Below are 21,846 nucleotides of genomic sequence, written 5' to 3'. Positions count from 1 at the left end.
GTAGCCTCAAAAAATGAGTTGGGTAATACTCCATCTGATTCTATCTTTTGGAATAGTTTGGCGAGTATTGATGTTATATCCTCAATAAAAGTCTGATAAAATTCTGCACTGAACCCGTCTGGACCTGGGCTTTTTTTTGGTTGGGAGGCTTTTAATGACTTCTTCTATTTCTTTAGGTGTTATCGGGTTATTTAGATGGTTTACTTGGTCCTGGTTTAACTTTGGGACCTGGTATCTGTCTAGGAATTCATCCATTTCCTCCAGATTTTCCAATTTTGTGGAGTATAAGTTTTTGTAGTAGGATCTGATGATTTCTTGAATTTCCTCAGTTTCAGTTGTTATGTCCCCACTTTCCTTTCTGATTTTGTTAATTTGGATACTCTCTCTTTGCCCTCTAGTTAGTCTGGCTAGGGGTTTAATCAATCTTGTTGATATTCTCAAAGAACCAACTCTTGGTTTTGTTGATTTTTTCAATGGTTCTTTTTGATTCTATTTGGTCTATTTCTGCCCGAATTTTGATTATTTCTTGCCGTCTACTCTTTTTGGGTATATCTGCTTCCTTTTGTTCTAAGGCTTTTAGCTGTGCTGTCCGGTTGCTGATGTGAGCTCTCTCCAGTTTCTTTTTGGAAGCACTTAGGGCTATGAGTTTTCCTCTCAATACTGCTTTCATTGCATCTCATAGGTTTAGGTATGTTGTGTTTTCGTTTTCGTTGAATTCTAGAAAATCCTTAATTTCTTTATTTCTTCTTTGACCCTGCTATTCTTTAACAGAGCATTGTTTAGTTTCCATGTGTATGTGGGCTTTTTGTTGTCTTTGTTGTTGTTAAAGACCAGCCTTAGACCATGGTGATCTGAGAGGATGCATGGGAGTATTTCAATCTTCTTATATCGATGGAGGCTTGTTCTGTGTCCAATTATGTGGTCAATTTTCGAGAAGGTGCCATGGGGTGGTGAGAAGAAGGTGTATTCTTTTACTTTGGGATAGTATGTTTTTTATATATCTATGAATTCTAGTTGGTTCAAAGTCTCTGCTAGTTTTGCAGTGTCCTTGTTCAGTTTCTGTTTCCATGATCTGTCCATTGGTGAAAGTGGGGTATTAAAGTCTCCCACTATTATTGTGTGGGGTGAAATGTATTTTTTGAGCTTTAGTAGGGTTTCTTTTATGAATGTGGGTGATTTTTTATTTGGAGCATATATGTTAAGGATTGAGAGTTCCTCCTGACAGATTTCCCGGGTAATGAGTAAAAAGTGTTCTTCCTTATCTTTTTTGATAACTTTTGGTTGGAAATTTACTTTATTTGATATTAGAATAGCCACTCCAGCTTGCTTCTTGGAGCTGTTTGCTTGGAAGTTTTTTTCCCACCCTTTTACTCTGAGATAGTGTCTGTCTTTGTCTCTGAGATGAGTTTCCTGTATGCAGCAAAAGGCTGGATTTTGTTTATGTATCCAGGCTGATAGTCTATGTCTCTTTATTGGGGAGTTGAGACCATTTATGTTAATGGATATCAAGGAATAGTTGTTTCTGTTTCCTGCCATTGTTGCTTTTTTGGGTTGAGTTGTGTCTGTGTTTTTTTCTTCTTTTAGTTTTCTTGTTTAGGAGTTTTCTTGTTCTTACTAGGCTGTATTTTCCCTCATTGTATTGGGTTTTCCACCTATAATTCGTTGTAGTGCTGGGTTTGTGGTCAGAGATTGTGTGAATTTTGATTTGTCTTGAAATATCTTCGTCTCTCCATTGATGGTGATTGATAGTTTTGCTGGGTATAGCAGCTTAGGCTGGCACTTGTGCTTTCTTAAGGAGTGCATGATGTCTGTCCAGACTCTTCTAGCTTTCATAGTCTCTGTTGAGAAATCGGGTGTGAGTCTGATTGTTCTGCCTTTATGTGTTACCTGACCTTTTTCCCTTACTGCTTTTAGTATTCTTTCTTTGTTTTGGGCGCTTGATGTTTTTATTATTATGTGTCGGGAGGTATTTCTTTTCTGGTCCAACCTATTTGGAGTTCTGAAGGCTTCTTTTATGCTCGTGGTCATCTCATTCTTGAGGGTAGGGAAGTTTTCTTCTATGATTTTGTTGAAGATATTTACTGTGCCTCTTAGTTGATACTCTTCTCCCTCTTCTATTCCTATTATCCTTAGGTTCGGTCTTCTTATTGTGTCTTGGATTTCCTGGACATTTTGGGTTAGGAGCTTTTTGTTTTTTGCATCTTCTCTGGCTGTTTTGTCTATGTTTGCAATGTTGTCTTCTGCCCCCGAGATTCTCTCTTCGATCTCTTGTAATCTATTGGAAATGCTTGCTTCTGTGACTCCTGATTTCTTTTTTTGGTGTTCTGACTCTAGGGTTATCTCTTTTAGTGTTTTCTTTATTGTGTCAATCTCTGTTTTAATTTCCCTCTTCCATTCCTTTATTTCTTTGGTTCTGTTTTCCTCTAGTTCTTTGAGTTCTTTGAGTGTTTTTCTTGTTTCTTCTTTAAAAGCTTCTGAATCTTTTTGCTTTTCCTCCTTTTCTTGTTTAAGTAACTCTATCAGCGTCTTGAGGCATGATTTCAGGTCTGTGTCTTCTTTTTCTGGAGTGTTTGGAGTTCCGATGTTTGCTGTTATGGGAGAGCTGGACTCTGGTGTTGCTAGATTGTCTTGGTTCCCTTGGGATATACTCTTTCTCTTTCCTCTTGCCATTTTGTTGTCAGTGATATGTTCTTACCTTTCCCTTGTATCTGGTCTGTGTCGCTGGATCTCCACTGGTACAAGTGTCAGATTGGCAGAGCCCTGTTTTATGCCTCAGAGTCTTCGGGTGTGAGCAGAAGTTCCAATGTACTGTTTCTGTTTGCTGGATCAGGCACGGCAGGGCAGGGCAAGGCAGGGGGTGCACTTTCCTTGTGTACTCCACAGATATCTTTCTGCTCCCCTGCAGCCCAGGTCTCCCACCCACCAGTTGCTCAGCCTCTACGAGCCTCCGTTTGGGTGGCAGATGGGCCAGGCTCCGCTCTGCTTACGGAAGTCGCCTCCGGGTGGAAACAGAAGTTCTAATTTTCTGTTCCCAATCGCTGGATCGGGCAAGGCGGTGCAGGGCAAGTTATGGTGTGCACTTTCTGTGTGCACTCCGAAGAGATCTCTCTGCTCCCCTGCAGTCTTGGTCTCCCACTCACCAGTTGCTCAGCCTCTATGAGCAGCCGTTCCGCCTGGCAGGTAGGCCAGGCTCCGCTCTGCGTCCGGAAGTCGCCTCCGGGTGGAAACAGAAGTTCTAATTTTCTGTTCCCAATCGCTGGATCGGGCAAGGCGGGGCAGGGCAAGTTACGGTGTGCACTTTCCGTGTGCACTCCGCAGATATCTCTCTGCACCCCTGCAGTCTTGGTCTCCCACTCACCAGTTGCTCAGCCTCTATGAGCCGCCTCTATGGCAGCTGACTATCTGGGCTTTAGCTGGGTGGCCACTATACACTAAAGCAGCAGGTCATGAATCTAGACAGGCCTGCAATCAGGGAAATGTGGGACAGGTGACATTTCTGCAGTATTTGAGTAAATCCCTAATTCTTGCATAAGTTTTTGAATATACTTTGTAAATATGTCTAAACATACTCTAAGCAGCAGCTTGACATTCTACATGTTCGTGTCTTTTTCTAACTCCATTTTCTTCTTATCATTAAAAAAGTAAGACGGTACAAACTGTGAGCAATGGTCCTTATAAACAATGCTGTGACAAGTGGGTGGCCAGCTCGGTGTGCAAGCCTGAACTCCAGTACTTAGTTAGGGAATGGACAAGAAACTTCAGACAAACAGATGGTTTGGCAGAAGTGCGAGAAGAAGGAGAAATGGAAATGAAACTGTGAATAACTTAAACTTGGCTTTGGGCCCTTTACTGTCAGGGACTAGTGATAGAGTGTTATTTGCAGGTCTGTTTTTGTTCTGAATTAATTTTCTATGTTAAAAATTAGCAACAGAAAAAGATAAAATATATTCATCACCTGTAACTAATAGTACATATTTATCTTTGCCTCTATGCTTCTACATACGTATTATAGTAAAAACAGTAAATCAGATTGATATGAAATCCCCCAGTTTCCCTTCTGAGTGTTCTGTGTCTCTGCAGAGACATAGCCTACTGTGACATATTTTGTCCTCCCTTACTACGTTTTTTAATTTCCCCCAGCTAACCTCCCTCTTTTTCCTTCCCATTTTGTTGCCTGAGTTACTCGGAGTAGCTTTTAACTCACGATTTTCTTATTTTGGTCTTTAAAATAGCTAGGATTACAGATGAGATCTACCACACCCAACATGAAACTCTGCAAAGATTTTGTGGGGAATGTTTTGTGTGCCCCACCCTACTCCAACCACTTGAACTTACTAGTTGAATCACCAGGACCACATACAGCTGCCTGCATTTGTTCACCTGTCTCTTCTTATTTTCCCTGTTCACTGGAGCAAGTGGCATGATCTGTTTCATAGATGAGGCAATTGGAAAGATGAAATCTATGTAATTGCTCAACCTTATAAGAGAGGCACTACTGGAAACCAAATCACCTTCTACCCTTCTAAATTTATAACCTGAATATCTAGCAATCCATTAACAAGTTTGTGGGAGTTACCTTTTCTGTTCCTGGTACAGAGTATCCAACAGAAGCAGTTGACATGATTATAGATCCTTATTCACAAAATGTGCAAGACGTTTCTAAGTGTTTTTGTTTGTTTGTTGTCTCTTCTGTCTTCTAGGCAGAAAATCTCCTGTGTTAACTGTGAAAATTCTAGAACTACACGAGGAATGCACCATGCAGGTTGCAGTATGTGAGCAGTTAGCAGGGCCGCCAATCACCAGCCCTCCTAGAGGAATAGCTCCTAGACCTGGAGCCTACCTGAAGGTTCTCTTTACAAGAGAAACTGCAGAGCACTTAAGGGGGCGTCCCCAGGACGTCATTTCTATCTTCCCTCCTTGGTAAGGAACTGCGTCTTCCTGTCATCACTGACATCTGTCTCTTATTCTACTTAAGATCTTCTACAGGCATTGTCTTACAAAAATGTTTATGACTTTATTAGAGAAGTATAAGTGGGGAAAGCCAGCATCCACCATAGCTTTTATGTGACAGAAGTACCAAGTGTGTCCTTCTGCCAGCAGAGGTTGCATAATTTGGACTTAGCAAGTAAGAAAGATAATCACATGAGGATCCTTGCCCAGCAAGTATGTTGTCTTATAAGACAAAAGGGTAATGCAGATTACCTTTTCATTCTCTTGCCAGTCATTTAAGAGGGAAGTATAAAAAGAATGGATTAAAACCTAATATAGTTTAAACTGCATGAACATAACTAAGAAACTACTGGATCAGAATGGATCAACAGTACAAATGCTAATGTTTGCTTTCTTTTGTGTGCTGTATTAGTTTTTATTGTGAGAAAGTCAACTTTATTGCTTTTGATGGAAACTAATTATTAACCTTATTAGTTATGAGCTTTATCTATGAGATTCTTAGATTAGGGGTTGACTACAGATGTGAAACATTAAGCTTACCTTCCATAGAAGGTCTTTGTAGAGCATCATAGCCAGGGGTCATTGATAGTCTAAAGTGACCTCTTCATGGTCCTTAGAATCACTTGTGAAATGGCCTCAGGCTACCTGTAGATGTGGCTCATAGCTTTTTTCCTTTTTATACTTTTTTTCATTCTTTTCTCCTGAGTATGTGGGGGGGGGTACTTTTTGCTACCTAATTGGACTATAGACTTAAAATGAAAGTTGCAGAAAATTTTGTATTTGCTCCAGAAACAGGATGTGAAGTCTAATTATTTTTAACATTATGCCATGCTGTAGGAGATGGATTTCACCTCAAGGGAGGGAATCCAGAATGCTTGTGCTAACCTGGCCACATGGCAGCATATTTTAATGCTGCCAATAGACATTTCAGCAAACCTACAGACATGAAAATAATTGAAATAAAGGTAGTGTTATGAATTTCCTCAGAGTCCCTTGGCATCTCTGTCTTAAAATAAAAGCAGGGTTAGGGATCAAGCTCAGTGCTGAAGCTTGCACACACAGGGCTCATTTAGTCTCTAGTCCTGGCAGAGAGATAAAGGTGGGCAAGTAAAAGGAAATGAGGGAGAATGGGAGAGAAGGGAGGGTAAGAAGGAGGAGGGAAAGAATAAGTTAGACACATCAATATAATCAGTAACTACAAACACGTGGAAAATGTTTGTTCTTCTAAGTGTTAGTGAGGCCCAATAAGACACAGCACTTGGATGTTCCTATATATTACTAAGACCTTCAGTCTATTACCTTCTTTTGTTTAAATGGCTTGGCTAACTCTTCATCATAATTACTTTTCTAGTTCTGTGATTTGACACCAAGAAAGCATAAAAAGTGGTACTTATGTGAGGCTTACAGGTTCAGAGACTATGAGTTCATGGCCACAATGGTGGAGAACGTGGCAGCAGGCAGTCACGGTGCAGACACAATAGCTGAGATATCACATACCAAGACACAACCACAAGACAGACTCAGAATGGAAGGAGTCTTGAAACTTCAAAGCTCACCACCCATGACACACCTTCTCCAACAAGGCCACATTTTCTAATTCTTCTCTATTAGTTCTACCAACTGATAGAGACCAATTATTCAAGTGTATGAGCCTATGGAGGCCATTCTCATCCAAGACACCACACCCTTAAAATCTAAACAGCTTAAATAGCCATGTCATGGATCAAATTATTTGCTTCACTTTTCTGTACAGGAAGTGAATTCAATGATAGTATATATAATACTTCCATTTCTAGAACAGTGTTCCTATCACAGAGAACAGGCTAAATAGGAGGCTCAGTCCAGGTCTGCTGAGCCGAGCCAGCAGTACTACTTAAGCCTGCCAGGCTGGAAAGCCCTTGTGCACAGATCTAATGCACAGGCCCCTTGCCACCTGGAACAGCAGAGATCTGGGGACACAGGCCAGGTGAGATTACACAGTGAGTAACCAAAGCACAGAGAGGGCTAGGCAGAGCTCACAGAAAATTTGCCCCTGCGGCCCACCATAAGGGCTGGTCCTCTGGCAGACTAAACACACAGGCCCACAGTAAGGCACAGGCCCTTGTCAGTGGGAACGGGGACTGCCTGAGAAAGGCAGTACTTGAAGTTCAACTCTACAGGCCTCTTACACCTGGACCAGCCAGGGGAGCCTGGCATATAAGGTGCAGAGAGAACACCCTGGGAGTTCTCAGAGAGCAGAAAGTACTGTGCTATCTAGAAAAGGGTTCCTTTTAGCCTAGAGAAAGAGCCAGGTCCCCGCCAGTAGTACTCAGAACCTGTGGGCAGAGAGCTGAGCTACCAGAACAGCCTCACAAGACCTGCCACACCTAAGCTCGAAAACACAGAGCTGAGTCACTGCTACCAGAACTCACTGCTTGCCCACTAAAAGCCTAACACTCAGAAGGAATTTTCTTTTTGAGCCCATGGGCCCTCAGATCTACAGGAGAGACAGGTGCCAGTCAATAACAGCAAGAACATGTATAATCACAGATAACAAGATGGCAAGAGGAAAACGAAAGAACTTAAGCAAAGGAAACCAAGACAACCTGGCAACATCAAAACCCAGCTCTCCCACCACAGCAAACAATGGATTGCCAAACAATCCAGAAAATGAAGACTCAGACTCACAATGTTGATAGAGATCTTCCAGAGGATTGTGAATAACTCCCTTAAACAAGTACAGGAGGACACACATAAACAAATAGAAGCTTTTAAAGAGGAAACACAAAAGTCACTCGAACCACAGGAAAACACAACCAGACAGATGAAGGAATTGAAAATGGAAATAGAAACAATAAAGAAGACACAAAAAGAGACAACCCTGGAGATCGAAAACCTAAAATAGAAATTAGGAGTCACAGATGCAAGCATCACCAACAGACTACAAGAGATGAAAGAGAGAATCTCAAGGGCCGAAGACAACATAGTAAACATAGACAAGACAGTCAGAGAAGATGCAAAACCCAAAAAGCCCCTAACCCAAAACGTACAAGAAATACAGGACACAATGGGAAGACCAAACCTAAGGATAATAGGAATAAAAGAGAGCAAGGAATATCAACTAAAAGGCACAGTAAATCTCTTCAACAAAATCATAGAAGAAAACTCCTCCACCCTTAAGAAGGAGATGACCATAGCACAAAAGAAACCTACAGAACCCCAAACAGATTGAACCAGAAAGGAAATTCTTCCCGACACATAATAATCAAGCAACAAGTATTCAAAACAAAGAGAGAATACTAAAACCATTAAGGAAAAAAGGACATGTAACATATAAAGGCAGACCAATCAGAATTACACCTGACTTCTCAACAGAGACTATGAAAGCTAGAAGATCCTAGACAGACATCACACAGACACTAAGAGAACATAAATGTCAGCTCAGGTTATTATATCCAGAAAAACTCTCAATCACCATAGATGGAGAGACCAAGATATTCCAGGACAAAACTAAATTTATACAATATCTGAACACAAATTCAACCCTACAAAGAAAAATTAATGGAAAACTCAATACAAGGAGGGAAGCTACATCCTAGAAAAAGCAAGAAAATAGCTAAGCAAGAAAACTGAAAGAACAAAATTAAACAGACATAATTCTACTTCTAATAGCAGAAATAGCAGGAAACAGCAATTACTATTCCTTAATATCTGTTAACATAAATGGACTCAATTCCCCAATAAAGAGATATAGACTATCAGACTCGATACATAAACAGAATCCAGCATTCTGCGGCATACAGGAAATTCATCTCAGAGACAAAGACAGACACTATTTCAGAGTAAAAGATTGGGAAAAAAACCTTCCAAGCAAACAGCCTCAAGAAGCAAGCTGGAGTGGCCATTCTAATATTGAATAAAGTAGATTTTCAACCAAAAGCAATTAGACAGCAAAAGGAAATCAAAGGGATACATATCAGAAAGGAAGAAGTCAAAATAACACTATTTGCAGATGACATGGTAGTATGCTTAAGTGACCCCAAAGATTCTACCAGAGAACTTTTACAGCTGATAAACAACTTCACCAAAGTGGCTGCATATAAAATTAACTCAAACAAATCAGTTGCTTTCCTCTACTCTAAGGACAAACATGCTGAGAAAGAAATTAGAGAAAAGATACCCTTCACAATAGTCACAAATAATATGAAATACTTTGGTGTGACTCTAATTAAGCAAGTGAAGGACCTGTATGACAAGAACTTCAAATCTCTTAAGAAGGAAATTGAAGAAGATCTCAGAAGATGGAAAGATCTTCCATGCTCATGAATTGGAAGGATCAACATTGTAAAAATGGCCATCTTACCAAAAGCAATCTACAGATTCAATGCAATCCTCACCAAAATTCCAATCCAATTCTTCATAGAGTTGGAAAGAGCAATTGACAAATTCATCTGAAATAACAAAAAACCTAGAATATCGAAATCCATCCTCAACAACAAGAAAACATCTTCGGGAATCACCTTCCTTGACCTAAAGCTATATTACAAGGATATTGTGTTAAAAACTACATGTTACTGGTACAGAGATAGGCAAATAGATCAATGGAACAGAACAAAAGATCCAGAAATAAACCATCACACATATGGTCACTTGATATTTGACAAAGGAGCTGAAAACATTCAATGGAAAAAGGACAGCCTATTCAACAAATGGTGCTGGTTCAACTGGCAGTCAGTATGCAGAAGAATGAAAATAGACCCTTTCTTATCTCCTTGTACAAAGCTCAAGTGCAAGTAGATCAAAGATCTCCACATTAAACCAGGTACACTGAACGTATTAGAAAAGAAGGTGGGGAAAATCTTAGAACACATAGGCACAGGGGAAAGTTTCCTGAAAAGAACACCAGTGTCTTGTGTTCTAAGACCAAAGAGTGAGAAATGGGACTTAATGAGATTGCAAAGTTTCTGTACGGCTAAGGACACTGTCAAGAAAACAAAATGGCAGCCAACAGATTGGGAAAAGATCTTTACCAACCCCACATCTGATAGAGGTCTATTATCCAATATATAGGAAGAACTCAAAAAGTTAGACTCCAGAGAATCAAACAACCCTATTAAAAATTGCGGTACAAAGCTAAACAAAAAGTTCTCAATTGAGGAATATCGAATGGCTGAGAAGAATCTAAGGAAGTGCTCAACATCATTAGCCATCAGGAAAATGCAAATCAAAACTACCCTGAGATTCTACCTCACACCTGTCAGAATAGCTAAGATCAAAAAAATCAAATGACAGCAGATGCTGGTGAGGCTGTGGAGAAAGAGGAACACTCCTCCACTGTTGGTGGGGTTGCAAGCTGGTATAACCACTCTGCAAATCAATCTGGCCATTCCTCAGAAAATTGGACATAGTACTACCTGAAGACCCAGTTATTCCACTTCTGGGCACATACCCTAGAGATGCTCCAACATACAATAAGGACACATACGCCACAATGTTCATAGCAGCCCTATTTATAATAGCCAGAAGCTGGAAAGAACCCAGATGTCCTTCAGTAGATGAATGGATACAAAAATTGTGGAATATTTACACAGTGGAGTACTACTCAGCTATTAGAAACAATGATTTTATGAAATTCCTATGAAAATGGATGTATCTAGAGAATATCATCCTGAGTGAGGTAACCCAGTCAGGAAAGAACAGACATAATATGCAGTCACTGATAATTAAATACTAGCCCCAGAAAGCTCTGAATACCCAAGAAACAAGTCACAGATCATATGAAGCTCAAAAAATAAAAGGCCAAAATGTGGAAGCCTCAGTCTATAGAAAACAACAACAACAACAACAACAACAAGTGTACAACATCCTCTCAGAGTGGGGTACACCTAGACCTTAAATCACTAATAACTCAAGAGCTAAGAAGAGAGCCTTGTGGCAATTTTTGGTATTTAAAAATCATGTGTAATCTTTATACACCAAGATAACTGACTGTTTTCATGGTATGTTTTGTTTTACATGTACTTTATGCTTATAACTAGTAAGATTTCAATGCATACTATCAAACTTTTGGAAAAAAATGAAGTACTGACAAAAATATGTTCATATAGTTTTATGCCAAAATGCTTTTAAAAATCTGTACATGTATCTCTCTCGTTTTTAAATATAGTTTTAAGAAAAAAAACCAAAAAGGTCTGCCAGGCTGATCGAGCAATACTACTTTTTACCTTGGTCTCTGCTCGTTAGCAGCAGATGAGTTCTCAGAAGCTGCTTAGTCCATTGAGGCTCCTTAAAGATAGAAATTAATTTCTTCTACTTATAGATGATGATGTTCAAGATCAAGGTACAAGCAAGACAGATTTCCTTTGAATCTTCTCTCCTTGGTTGTTAATATAATTAACTTGGTGTAATTTTCCAGGATGTTTTCTGTGTCTACCTGTCCTTAGTGTCTATCTGTACACAGATTTCTTTTAAGGACCTGTCAAAATCATTGAGCCCAACATGCAGGCCTCACTTTAACTTAATCACCTTTTAGTGCCCTGAGCCTGAGTCTTCAACACTGTAGTTTTATGGGGACTTCATTCATTATTTTTCCCAATCATAAGAGCAAACCCATTTTCTGCTGAATAATTTTTCAGCCAGATAAATTAGCTGATTTTTTTTTTTGTCCCTAAATGGGTCAAAGGATCTTCAATAGCTATGCTCTACATAGCTTTCTGGATTGTATTATGGAGACTTAGAATTTTTTTAACATTTTTAAATTACACATATGTTTATGTGTTTGTGTGAATTTGGAGAGTGTGTGTCCGTATGAGTGCAGTTTTCTTCACAGGTCACAAGAGGGAATCACATAACTGTCTCACAACTGTTCTAGGCTGCTGTGAGTCACCCTACCTAAATGCTGGCAATCAATAAGAATTCTCAACTCCTGAGCCATCTTTCTAGCCTTTCAAACTGTAATGTTTTCCCTCTGTTACAAAGCGAAAATTTCTTATACAGCTATAAGGACAAATGTTTATCGATTATTCTTAGGAACTATACTATTTTAATAAAATAGTGGATGTAGATTCTCCTTCAATAACCATGACCTCACCAGCACTGTGAAGGTTTTCGGTACAATCGGATAAAGACAAAAGGAAAGCAGCAGAGAAGATACGAGTGACCTAATAAGAAAGTGGGAAGAAAGCTGCCTTTTCGGGGAGAGCTAAAATAACAGCACAGATGGCTGAAAACTCACTAGTAATCATACCATTAGCTATTTGCCTAAAGTAGTATAATACACTCAATTCAGATAGAAGCACAGTGCTGTAATGCAGGCTCCTCACTGCCGTGCTGGTTGTTGATATGCTTCATCCGAGTAATGGTGGATAGGACTGTAGGTTTAATCCGTCCTTTTGGTACAACAGGGAGGAAGCACTCAGGTCAGTTCTACCCACAGTCTCTCTAGTATCTTTATATTTTCAGCCCCAAATAATGCTTACTGTACTTTGCCTCGGATTCTTTATATATATATTACACTTTTTATGTAATAGAAAATTTTCCTCTTTAAATTATGGCAGGTGGGTTTCCTGGGTAGTGTTATTAGTAGGTAGTTAGTGTTGGTGTTAGTACAGTGAGTAGTAAATAGTAGTTGATGCTAATGTAGGTTCTTGGCATAGTCTTTCAGGACTTGGAATACAATCTCCAGGCTGTCCTGGCTTCTGATGTTTTCCTTGAGCAGTCAGCTGTTACTAGTGGGATTTCCTTCATAGGTGACTTCTCATTTTTTTCCCTGTACTTTTTTTGTTCTAAATAGTGTTTTAAATACGATGTGCAGTGAAGATTCTCTTTTCTGGCCTTGTCTTTAGTGTGTTTCTGTGAGTCTGGTGTTCATATGGATATGTCTCTATTTAGTTGGAGTACTTTTCTTCTATAACGCTGCTGAAGGTCTGCTCTATGCCACTGACCTGGGATTCTTCCCTATCCATCCCTACAATTAGAAGATTTGTACTTCCCATGGTCTCTCAGATGGCCCTTGTATTTTAGTTTTTGTTTTGTGAGACAGGGTTTCTCTGTATAGCCCTGGCTGCCCTGGAACTCACTCTGAAGACCAGGCTGGCCTCAGACTCACAAAGATCATCTGCCTCTGCCTCCCAAGTGCTGGGAACAAAGGCCTGTGTTACTATGCCCAGCTTGTGTTGCTTTTCTGTGTTTTAAGTTTTTGGTCTGAACTCTATTTAATCTTGAGGCCTTCTGCTTGATTTATTTCTAATTGTAAAGCTTCCTTTTGCATTTTCTAGTTACACTATTGGGTTTTTCAATTCCACTTTTATTTCAGCGTTTCTATCTCTGTTGAACTTCATTTTTGGATCTTTGATTCTTTGTCATTTCCATCAGCCTACATTTGTATTGTTTTTGTCATCACACAAGGAGAAAAGATAAACTCTTCCTTGATTTTTTGTGCTCTGTGTGTGTGTGTGTGTGTGTGTGTGTGTGTGTGTGTGTGTGTGTGGGTGTGTGTGTGGGTATGTATGTGGGCGGGTGTGAGGGGTGGGGGTTGTGTGTGTGTCTTTTTTTAATTTCTTGAACTTTGAGGAGGTTTATGATGATTCTTTTAATGCTTGTGTTCTGGAGTTGATCTGGATCATTCTCTTTAGCAAGCATTTGTATAAGCTTATAAGTTCTGAAGAACATACTGGCGTGATCTTTAATATTTAATAATCATGATATTCTTGAAGTGAGATCCAGACATGAGGGCTTCAATATTTCTAGTACATTATGGATAGAGCAGGGTCAAAGAAAACAGAAACTGTGGGGGTGGGTTTAGTCTAGAGCAGTAGTTCTCAACTTGGGGTTGAGGGGTCACCTAAGCCCATCAGAAAACACACACATTTATATCACTTCGTAACAGTAACAAAACTGCAGTTTTAAATAGTAAAAGTGAATAAATAAATAAATAAATTTTTGTTGTGCTTATGTGGTGGCTTCATTGTGAGGGTTGCAGCATTAGGAAGGTTCAGAACCACTGGGTCTAGAGGCTGGATGTCTTGGGTGGGATGGAATCAGGGAGACTGCGGAGACAGAGATGCTATACTGGGTGTGTGTAGATGGTAGAGGACAGAAAAGTTCAGAGTTATGGAGCAGGCTAGATTCTGGAGGAGTGTGTGGGTGTGTGGAGACAACTCTCTTCACAATATTGATCCTGCTGATCCATGAGCTTTGGGGAGTTTTAATTTTCTGATGCCTTCGATATTTTTCTTCAATGTCATAGGGCATTGGTTCTAAACCTTCCTAATGCTGTGACCCTTCAATGCAGTTCCTTATGTTTTGATGATCCCCTAGTCATAAAATTATTTTTGCTGTTACTTCATGACTATGATTTTGCTAATGCTATGAATTGTAATGTAAATAATTTTGGAAATAGAGGCTTGCAAAAGGGGTTGTATCCTGCAAGGGTTGTGGCCACAGGTTGAGAACTGCTATCTTGGAGTTTTTACTATACAAGTGTTTTACTTCCTTAGTTGGAGGTAGACCAAAAAAAATTTTTGAGAGAGTTGTGAAAGATGTTTTTCCCCTCTGATTCTCCCCCCCCCCTTGTGTATAACTGTCTGTCTGTCTATCTGTCTGTCTGTCTTCTGTGTTTCTGTGTGTGTAAGCTATGGATCCTGCTATTTTGCTGAAAGTATTTATCAGCTGTAGACATTTCTTGAAGGCTCTTTAGGATCTTTTCTGTATAAAATTGTATCATCTATAAATACAAATACTTTGACTCCTTCCCTTTGCTATTGAATCCCCCTTTGTTTCTTTCAATTGTCTTATTCCTCTAGCTAAGACTCCTAGTAATTTATTGACTAAATATGGAGAGAGTGGATAACCTTGTCTTGTTTCTGATTTTAGGGGAAATGCTCCCTCTTAGAAAGAGGCTGACCATGGGCTTGTTGTAAATTGCATTTTTATGTTTAAGTATGTCTTTTGTATCATTATTATCTCTACAATTTTCATCATGAAGGAGTGCTGGATTTAGTCAAAGATCTTTTCCACATCTAATGAGATGACCATGTGGTTTCCCTCCTTTAGTCTGTTAATATGATGGATAGCATTTATTGATTGTTTGTTGAACCATCCTGCATCTCTGAGATGAAGCTGACTTTATTGTGGTGGACAATTTTTTGATGTTTTCTTAAAATTCTTGAATAAAATAATTTGCTATATATATTATTGGGATTTATTTTTGTTCAAAAGAGATACTCATCTATAAGTTTTTCTTACATCTGGTTTTCATAACAGAATAAATGCTTTGAATAAGTATTTTGAAACAATCCTTCATTTTATGTTTTCTGAATAAACTTCCTTGAAGTTTGGTAGAATTTTATGCTGAGTCCATTTGGTCCTGCGCTTCTTCTGTTTGGGAGATTTCATATTTCTCATTCTGTCTCAGTAGGGCTTATTGGTCTACTTAAATGATTATTTTATTTTGATTTAACGTAGTATGTTTTACATATCTAGAAATCCATCAGTTTCCTTTGGTTATTCCAGTTGTGAAATATAAGTTTTAAAGTGATTATAATTATCAAGATTTCCTATGTCTGGTATACTTTTTCCTCTTTAGTTTTATTAATTGGGATCTTTCTTAGTTTTATTAATTGGGTAAAATTTTGTTTTTTTTTAAACAACTTTATTTTACAAAACAAAGATAAATGTACAGATTTTAAACATTTTTGCTTAAAATTATACATTTTTTGTCAGTACTATTTTTTTTAGATTTTAACATAATTTTTACATAAAACTATATGAATATATTTTTTAGTCAGTACTTGATTTTTTCAAGGTTTGATTGTATGCCTTGAAAACTTAATAGTTACAATGAGCTAAAGTACATGTAAAACAAAATGTAACATGGAAATAGTTAAAGATTTCTTGTTTTGTAAATATTTTTTTGTTTTGTTTTGTTTTCTTTATTTCTTGGACTTCATACAGTCTGTGAGTTGTTTCTGCGGGAGTGCAAGCCTCTGGGGTTAGCATCCCACTATCAGTGACTGCATATTATGTCTGGTCTTTTGTGACTGGGTTATCTCACTCAGGATGATATTCTCTAGATGCAGCCATTTTCTTAAGAATTTGGTTAAATCATTGTTTCTGGTGGCTGAGTAGTATTCCATTGTGTATATGTACCACAATTTTTGTATCCATTCGTCTTCTGAAGGACATCTGGGTTCATTCCAGCTTCTAGCTATTATAAATAGAGCCGCTATGAACATTGTGGTGCATATATCTTTGTTGTGTATTAAAGTGTCTCTGGGGTATATGCCCAGAAGTGGAATAGCTGGGTCTTTAGGTAGTACTATATCCAATTTTCTGAGGTATCGCCAGACAGATTTCCAGAGTGGTTGTATTAGCTTGCAACCCCACCAACAGTGGAGAAGTGTTCCTCTTTCTCCGCAGCCTCGCCAGCATCTGCTGTCATCTGAGTTTTGGATCTTGGCCAATCTGACTGATGTGAGGTGGAATCTCAGGGTTGTTTTGATTTGCATTTCCCTGATGGCTAGGGATGTCAAGCACTTCCTCAGATGTTTTTCGGCCATTCGGTGTTCCTCAACTGAGAACGTTTTGTTTAGCTCTGTACCCCATTTTTTAATAGGGTTATTTGATTCTCTGGTGTCTAGCTTTTTGAGTTCCTTGTACACCTTGGATATTAGGCCTCTATCTGATGTGGTGTTGGTAAAGATCTTTTCCCATTCTGTTGGTTGCCGTTTTGTTTTCTTGACGATGTCCTTAGCCTTACAGAAACTTTGCAATCTCATTAAGTCTCATTTGTTAATCTTTGACCTTAGAGCTTGAGCCATTGGTGTTTTGTTCAGGAAATTTTCTCCTGTGCCTATGTGTTCTAAGGTTTTCCCTACTTTCTCATCTAATAGTTTCAGTGTATCTGATTTAATGTGGAGATCTTTGATCCACTTACACTTGAGCTTTGTACAAGGAGATAAGAAAGGGTCTATTTTCATTCTTTTGCATGCTGAGTGCCAGTTGGACCAGCACCATTTGTTGAATAGGCTGTCCTTTTTCCATTGAATGTTTACTGCTCCTTTGTCAAAAATCAGGTGACCATATACATGAGGGCTCATTTCTGGGTCTTATATTCTATTCCATTGATCTACATGCCTATTTCTGTACCAGTACCATGCAGTTTTCAGCACAATTGCCTTGTAATATAGCTTGAGGTCAGGGATAGTGATTCCCGCAGATGTTTTTTTGGTGTTGAGGATGGATTTCGCTATTCTAGGTCTTTTGTTATTCCATATGAAATTGCACATTGATCTTTCCAATTCCATGAAGAACTGGGTTGGAATTTTGATGGGGATTGCATTGAATCTGTAGATTGCTTTTGGTAGGATGGCCATTTTTAAGATGTTGATTTTTCCAATCCATGAGCATGGAAGATATTTCCATTTTCTGAGATCCTCCTCAATTTCTTTCTTTAGAGGTTTGAAGTTCTTGTCATACAGGTCCTTCACTTGCTTAGTTAGAGTCACACCAAGGTATTTCATAGTTTTTGTGACGATTGTGAAGGGTACCTTTTCCCTAATTTCTTTCTCCACATGTTTGTCCTTTGAGTATAGGAAGGCTACTGATTTGTTTGAGTTAATTTTGTATCCAGCCACTTTGCTGAACTTGTTTATCAGCTGTAGGAGTTCTCTGGTGGAATTTTTGGGGTCACTCAAGTACACTATCATGTCATCGGCAAAGAGTGATGTTTTTATCTCTTCCTTTCCCATTTGTATCCCCTTGATCTCCTTTTGCTGTCTAATTGCTCCAGCCCGGACTTCCAGTACTATGTTGAATAGGTAAGGGGAGAGTGGGCAGCCTTGTCGAGTCCCTGATTTTAGTGGGATTGCTTCAAGTTTCCCACCATTAAGTTTGATGTTGGCTGTTGGTTTGCTGTTTATTGCTTTTATTATTTTTAGGTATGGACCTTGGATTCCCGATCTTTCCAGGACTTTTAACATGAAGGGGTGTTGAATTTTGTCAAATGTTTCTCAGCATCTAGTGAGATGACCATGTGGTTTTGTTCTTTGAGTTTGTTTATATGGTGGATTACATTGATGGATTTCCTTATATTAAACCATCCCTGCATTCCAGGGATGAAGCCTACTTGGTCATGATGAATGATCGTTTTTTTCTAAGGAACTATTTGCTTTAAATGTTATTGTTTGTATTTCAATAATGTTAGCCCTGAGTTTGATAATTTTGCATTTCTGTCGTTTATTAATCTACTTTAATCCCCCTGGTGGTGGCAGAGTTCCTTGGGACAGAGTACCTTGCCCCAATTCTCTGGATTCTCCAATGAAAGACAAACACACACACACACACACACACACACACACACACACGGTGCCTTATATTTAATATACCTTAATTTAGCTCAATGGCTGGGCCACTTCCAAATCTCCACATTGCTAACACCTTCCCTCCAATACTCCTGAATTATTACTTACTAAAATCTTTAGTCCATCTATGTTATCCTAGACCCAATGCAGGGAAGTCCTGGGGCCGCTCTTTCCTGGCTCTTACTTGATTGTATGCTTTCCCTCCTGCAGCTCTCAAGCATAGTCCTCCTATTTCCCTAGCTTGGTGGTACTAAATTCTTCTTCTCTTGGTTCTCTTGCCCAAGAAATCTGTGGTTGGAATTAAAATAAGGCAGGTAGAAGATAAGACAAGGCCTTTCATTGGACGAGAAGGGAGGGCTGGTGAAAACAAAGTTTTGGCAAGAGAGGAAGATACCACAGTGGGAAGCAGGTGGAAGCAAAATGGTGGAAGGCACAGATGATCCTCTCTGTGCATCTCTGCATAGAAACATATTGTTATGGATATTTTATAAGTGATGGATTTGTATAGGATGTTTTGATGGAAAAATTATATCATTTGGCTCAGAGTTTTTGATGTGGACATTTTGTGGAGAGTAAAATTTACTCAGAAAATCTGAGATAAAACCATTGTTAAATTACAAGTTTATGGAATTTTGAATTTGTCGGGTTTGTTAGAGAGTAGGCAGAGTTTGAGGCTAGCAGAGAGGCAGCTGAGAGAAATACTAACAAGAGGGCAATAACCTATGAGATAAATCTATGTTAGCCCTACGTGGTCCTCTGGTGCTGGAACTAGCGTGGGAGTGACCACCCGGGTCAGAGAGAACCAGGGGGAAGCATGGAGTGGCTACATGCTGGAAAAGGTCACCACACTTAGACCAACAGAAGTCTAAAGTCCCACCTTTGTCTCCCTGCCTCCAGCTACTTTATTTACCAGTAAGAACCTACTGAGGGAAGGAACCTGCAGTGTCTTAAATGTGGGATTCCCTTGTAATTTGGGGGAACCCAATTAACATAATACAAACATTAAATCAATTCTACTATAATTTTGTTCTTTCTACTCTTGAGGAGTGCTGTTTCTTCTTGTTTTTCTAAAGCTCTCAAGAGTATCATTACATTATTAATAGATCTCTCCAGGTTTTTGACGTAGACATTTAGTGCTGTCAGTCTTCCCTCATCATTTCTGAGAGTTTTAAAGACGTTGTGATTTAGTTTTCATTTAATTCTAGGAAATTACTTCACTCTTTATTTCTGCCTTCATCTAATTTCCATGTATGCTGTTTAGCTTCCATGACTTGTCTACTTTCTGTTTTCTGTTGTTGCTGTCTTGCTCTAATTTCTGATGGTCAGAGAGAATGTATAGTGTTACTTCAGTTTTCTTATCTTTGTTGAGATGTCCTTTGAGGTCAGTCTTGGAAAATTCTTTGAGCTCCTGAGAAGTAAATGTATACTGTGGTCTTTATTGGGGCACTTTGTCATCTATTGGGCTCATATGTCTGTGATGTTGTTCTGGTTAATTTTTGTTGTCATCTTAACACAGGCCTGGGTTATCTGAGAAAAAGAACTCTTAAGTGAGGAAATGTCTTAATCACATTATCTTGCAGCAAAATTTATAGGGCACCTTCTCGGTTTATGATTGATTTGGAAATGCCAAGCCACTGTGGGTAGTGCCACCCTGGGGTGGCCCTTGGAGGATAAAGAATAATAATTGAACATGAACCTTGGGATCAAGCCTGTAAGCAGTACTACTCCTTATGGTTTCTACTTTAGTTCCTGCCTCCAGGTGCCTGCTTTGAGTTCCTCCCCAAGGGCTATCATCTGTGACTTAGAATGTAAGCCATGAAAATCTTTTTCTTCTCAAGTTGCTTTTGGTTGTAGCCTTTATCACAACAATATAATGCAAACTAAAATAGATACTATTTAAATCCAGAGTTTTTATATTTGCTTTTTGTCTAGATGAATTGTCTAATAAGAGTCAGGCAGTAAAGTCATGCGCTCTCAGTGTTTCAGTCTAGTATGTGATTTTAGATCTAAATGGTATTTCTTTTGTGAAATTATATACTCGTGCTTTGTGTGTGTGCTGCCTAATTTTATGTCAACTTTATGCAAATGAGGCATTTTGGAAGAGATACCCTCAAATGGCAAAATTCTCCAACTAGATTAGCCTACAGAGAAATCTGACTGAGCTGTTTTGATTGATATGAGAGTTTCAAGCTCATTGTGGGCAGTCCCAGCCCTGGACAGATGGTGCTCGTGATATTAGAAAGCAGCCTGAGCAAGCCATGGGAGTGAGCTGGTAAACATGTTTCTCCATGGCCTCTGCATCGCCTCCTCCATCCATGTTCCTGCCTTGAATTCCTGAAGACTTTTCTGAATGATGAACTAGAAGCTGAGAGATGAAATAAACTCTTTCCTTCATAAGCTGCTTTTGGTCATGACATTTTATCACAGGTATTAAAACTCTGAGACAGTACATAAATATTGAAAATCTAATATCCTTTTGGTGGATTTTTTCTTTGTGAGTATATGGCATCCCTTCCTATCTCTTCATGAGTTTTAGGTTGAAGTCCATCTTGTCAAATGTTAAAATATCTAGGCCTTCTTTTTTCATCCTTTTGACCTATGATGGTATCTGTCTTTTGGTATGATATATATCTTGGAGGTAGCAAGAACAAGCAAAGCTATAAAACACATAATGTTTATAAAAGTACCATCCAGTCCACTTTATATGGGATGCTTAGTTCTGAGGTTGTACAGATTTTAGCACACATACATAAGTGAAAAGAGATCAAGAAGTATACAAATAGGAAATGAAGAAATCAAAGTATTCTTATGCACAAATAATATGACTTTATACATAAAACACACTAAAATTTTCACAATGGAACTTCTAATTCTGATAAACACTTTCAGTAAAGTAGCAGGATTGCAAAAATTAACTCAGAAAAATTAGTAGCCTTGGTAAATGACAGACTAGCTGTGAAAGAAATCAGAAAAAAATATACCTTTTCCCAGTGGCCTCAAAAGTAAGAGTGTGTGCAGGGGGTGGGGGGAGCAGATATCTTAGGATAACTCTAATCAAGCAAGTAAAAGATTTGGATAATAAAAACTCTAGAAATTAAAGAAAGAAATTGATATAGACATCAGAATATTGAATACATGGATCGGTAGACTAATATTATGAATATGGCCATCCTGATAACATAATTTACTTTCAAACAGTCTGCATCAAGATGCCAGTATAATTCTTCACAGAAATTGACAAACTATTTCTTGCTTTATGTGGAACCACAAAAATCTCAGGATAGGTAAAAACACTATTGCATAATAAAGGAATTGCTGAATGTAACATTATCCTAGATTTCAAGTCACATTTCAGAGCTCTGCTAGTAAAAGCAGCTTTGTTCTGAGATAGAAACAGACCTATTGATCAATGGAATCAAATTGAACCCACAAACATAATTTCACATGCCTATGAACAACTGAGTTTAGAAGATAAAGCCAAAAATACACATCAGAGAAAAGAGAATCTTCAACAGGTCTTGCTGGTTGAATTGAATGGTTGCATGTACAGTACAGG

At 38.7% G+C, this 21,846-nt stretch overlaps 1 protein-coding gene across 1 annotated transcript in view; it reads left to right on the top strand.

The window, feature by feature from the left end:
* The window catches only part of SPIDR (scaffold protein involved in DNA repair), a gene marked incomplete at its 5' end in the record, with an annotated part of 232,876 nt that overhangs the window by 94,153 nt on the left and 116,877 nt on the right, over positions 1–21,846 (top strand). Inside the window, one exon of the mRNA XM_080919387.1 lies at positions 4,701–4,920. Within this exon, the coding sequence (XP_080775513.1) occupies positions 4,701–4,920 (220 nt within the window). The remainder of the gene's footprint in view (positions 1–4,700; positions 4,921–21,846) is intronic.

This window comes from Micromys minutus, assembly GCF_963924665.1.
Source record: "Micromys minutus genome assembly, chromosome: 7".
NCBI classification, from domain to species: Eukaryota; Metazoa; Chordata; class Mammalia; order Rodentia; family Muridae; genus Micromys; species Micromys minutus.
Note: the sequence above shows the minus strand (reverse complement) of the source record. Positions and strands in the feature narration are given on the sequence as shown.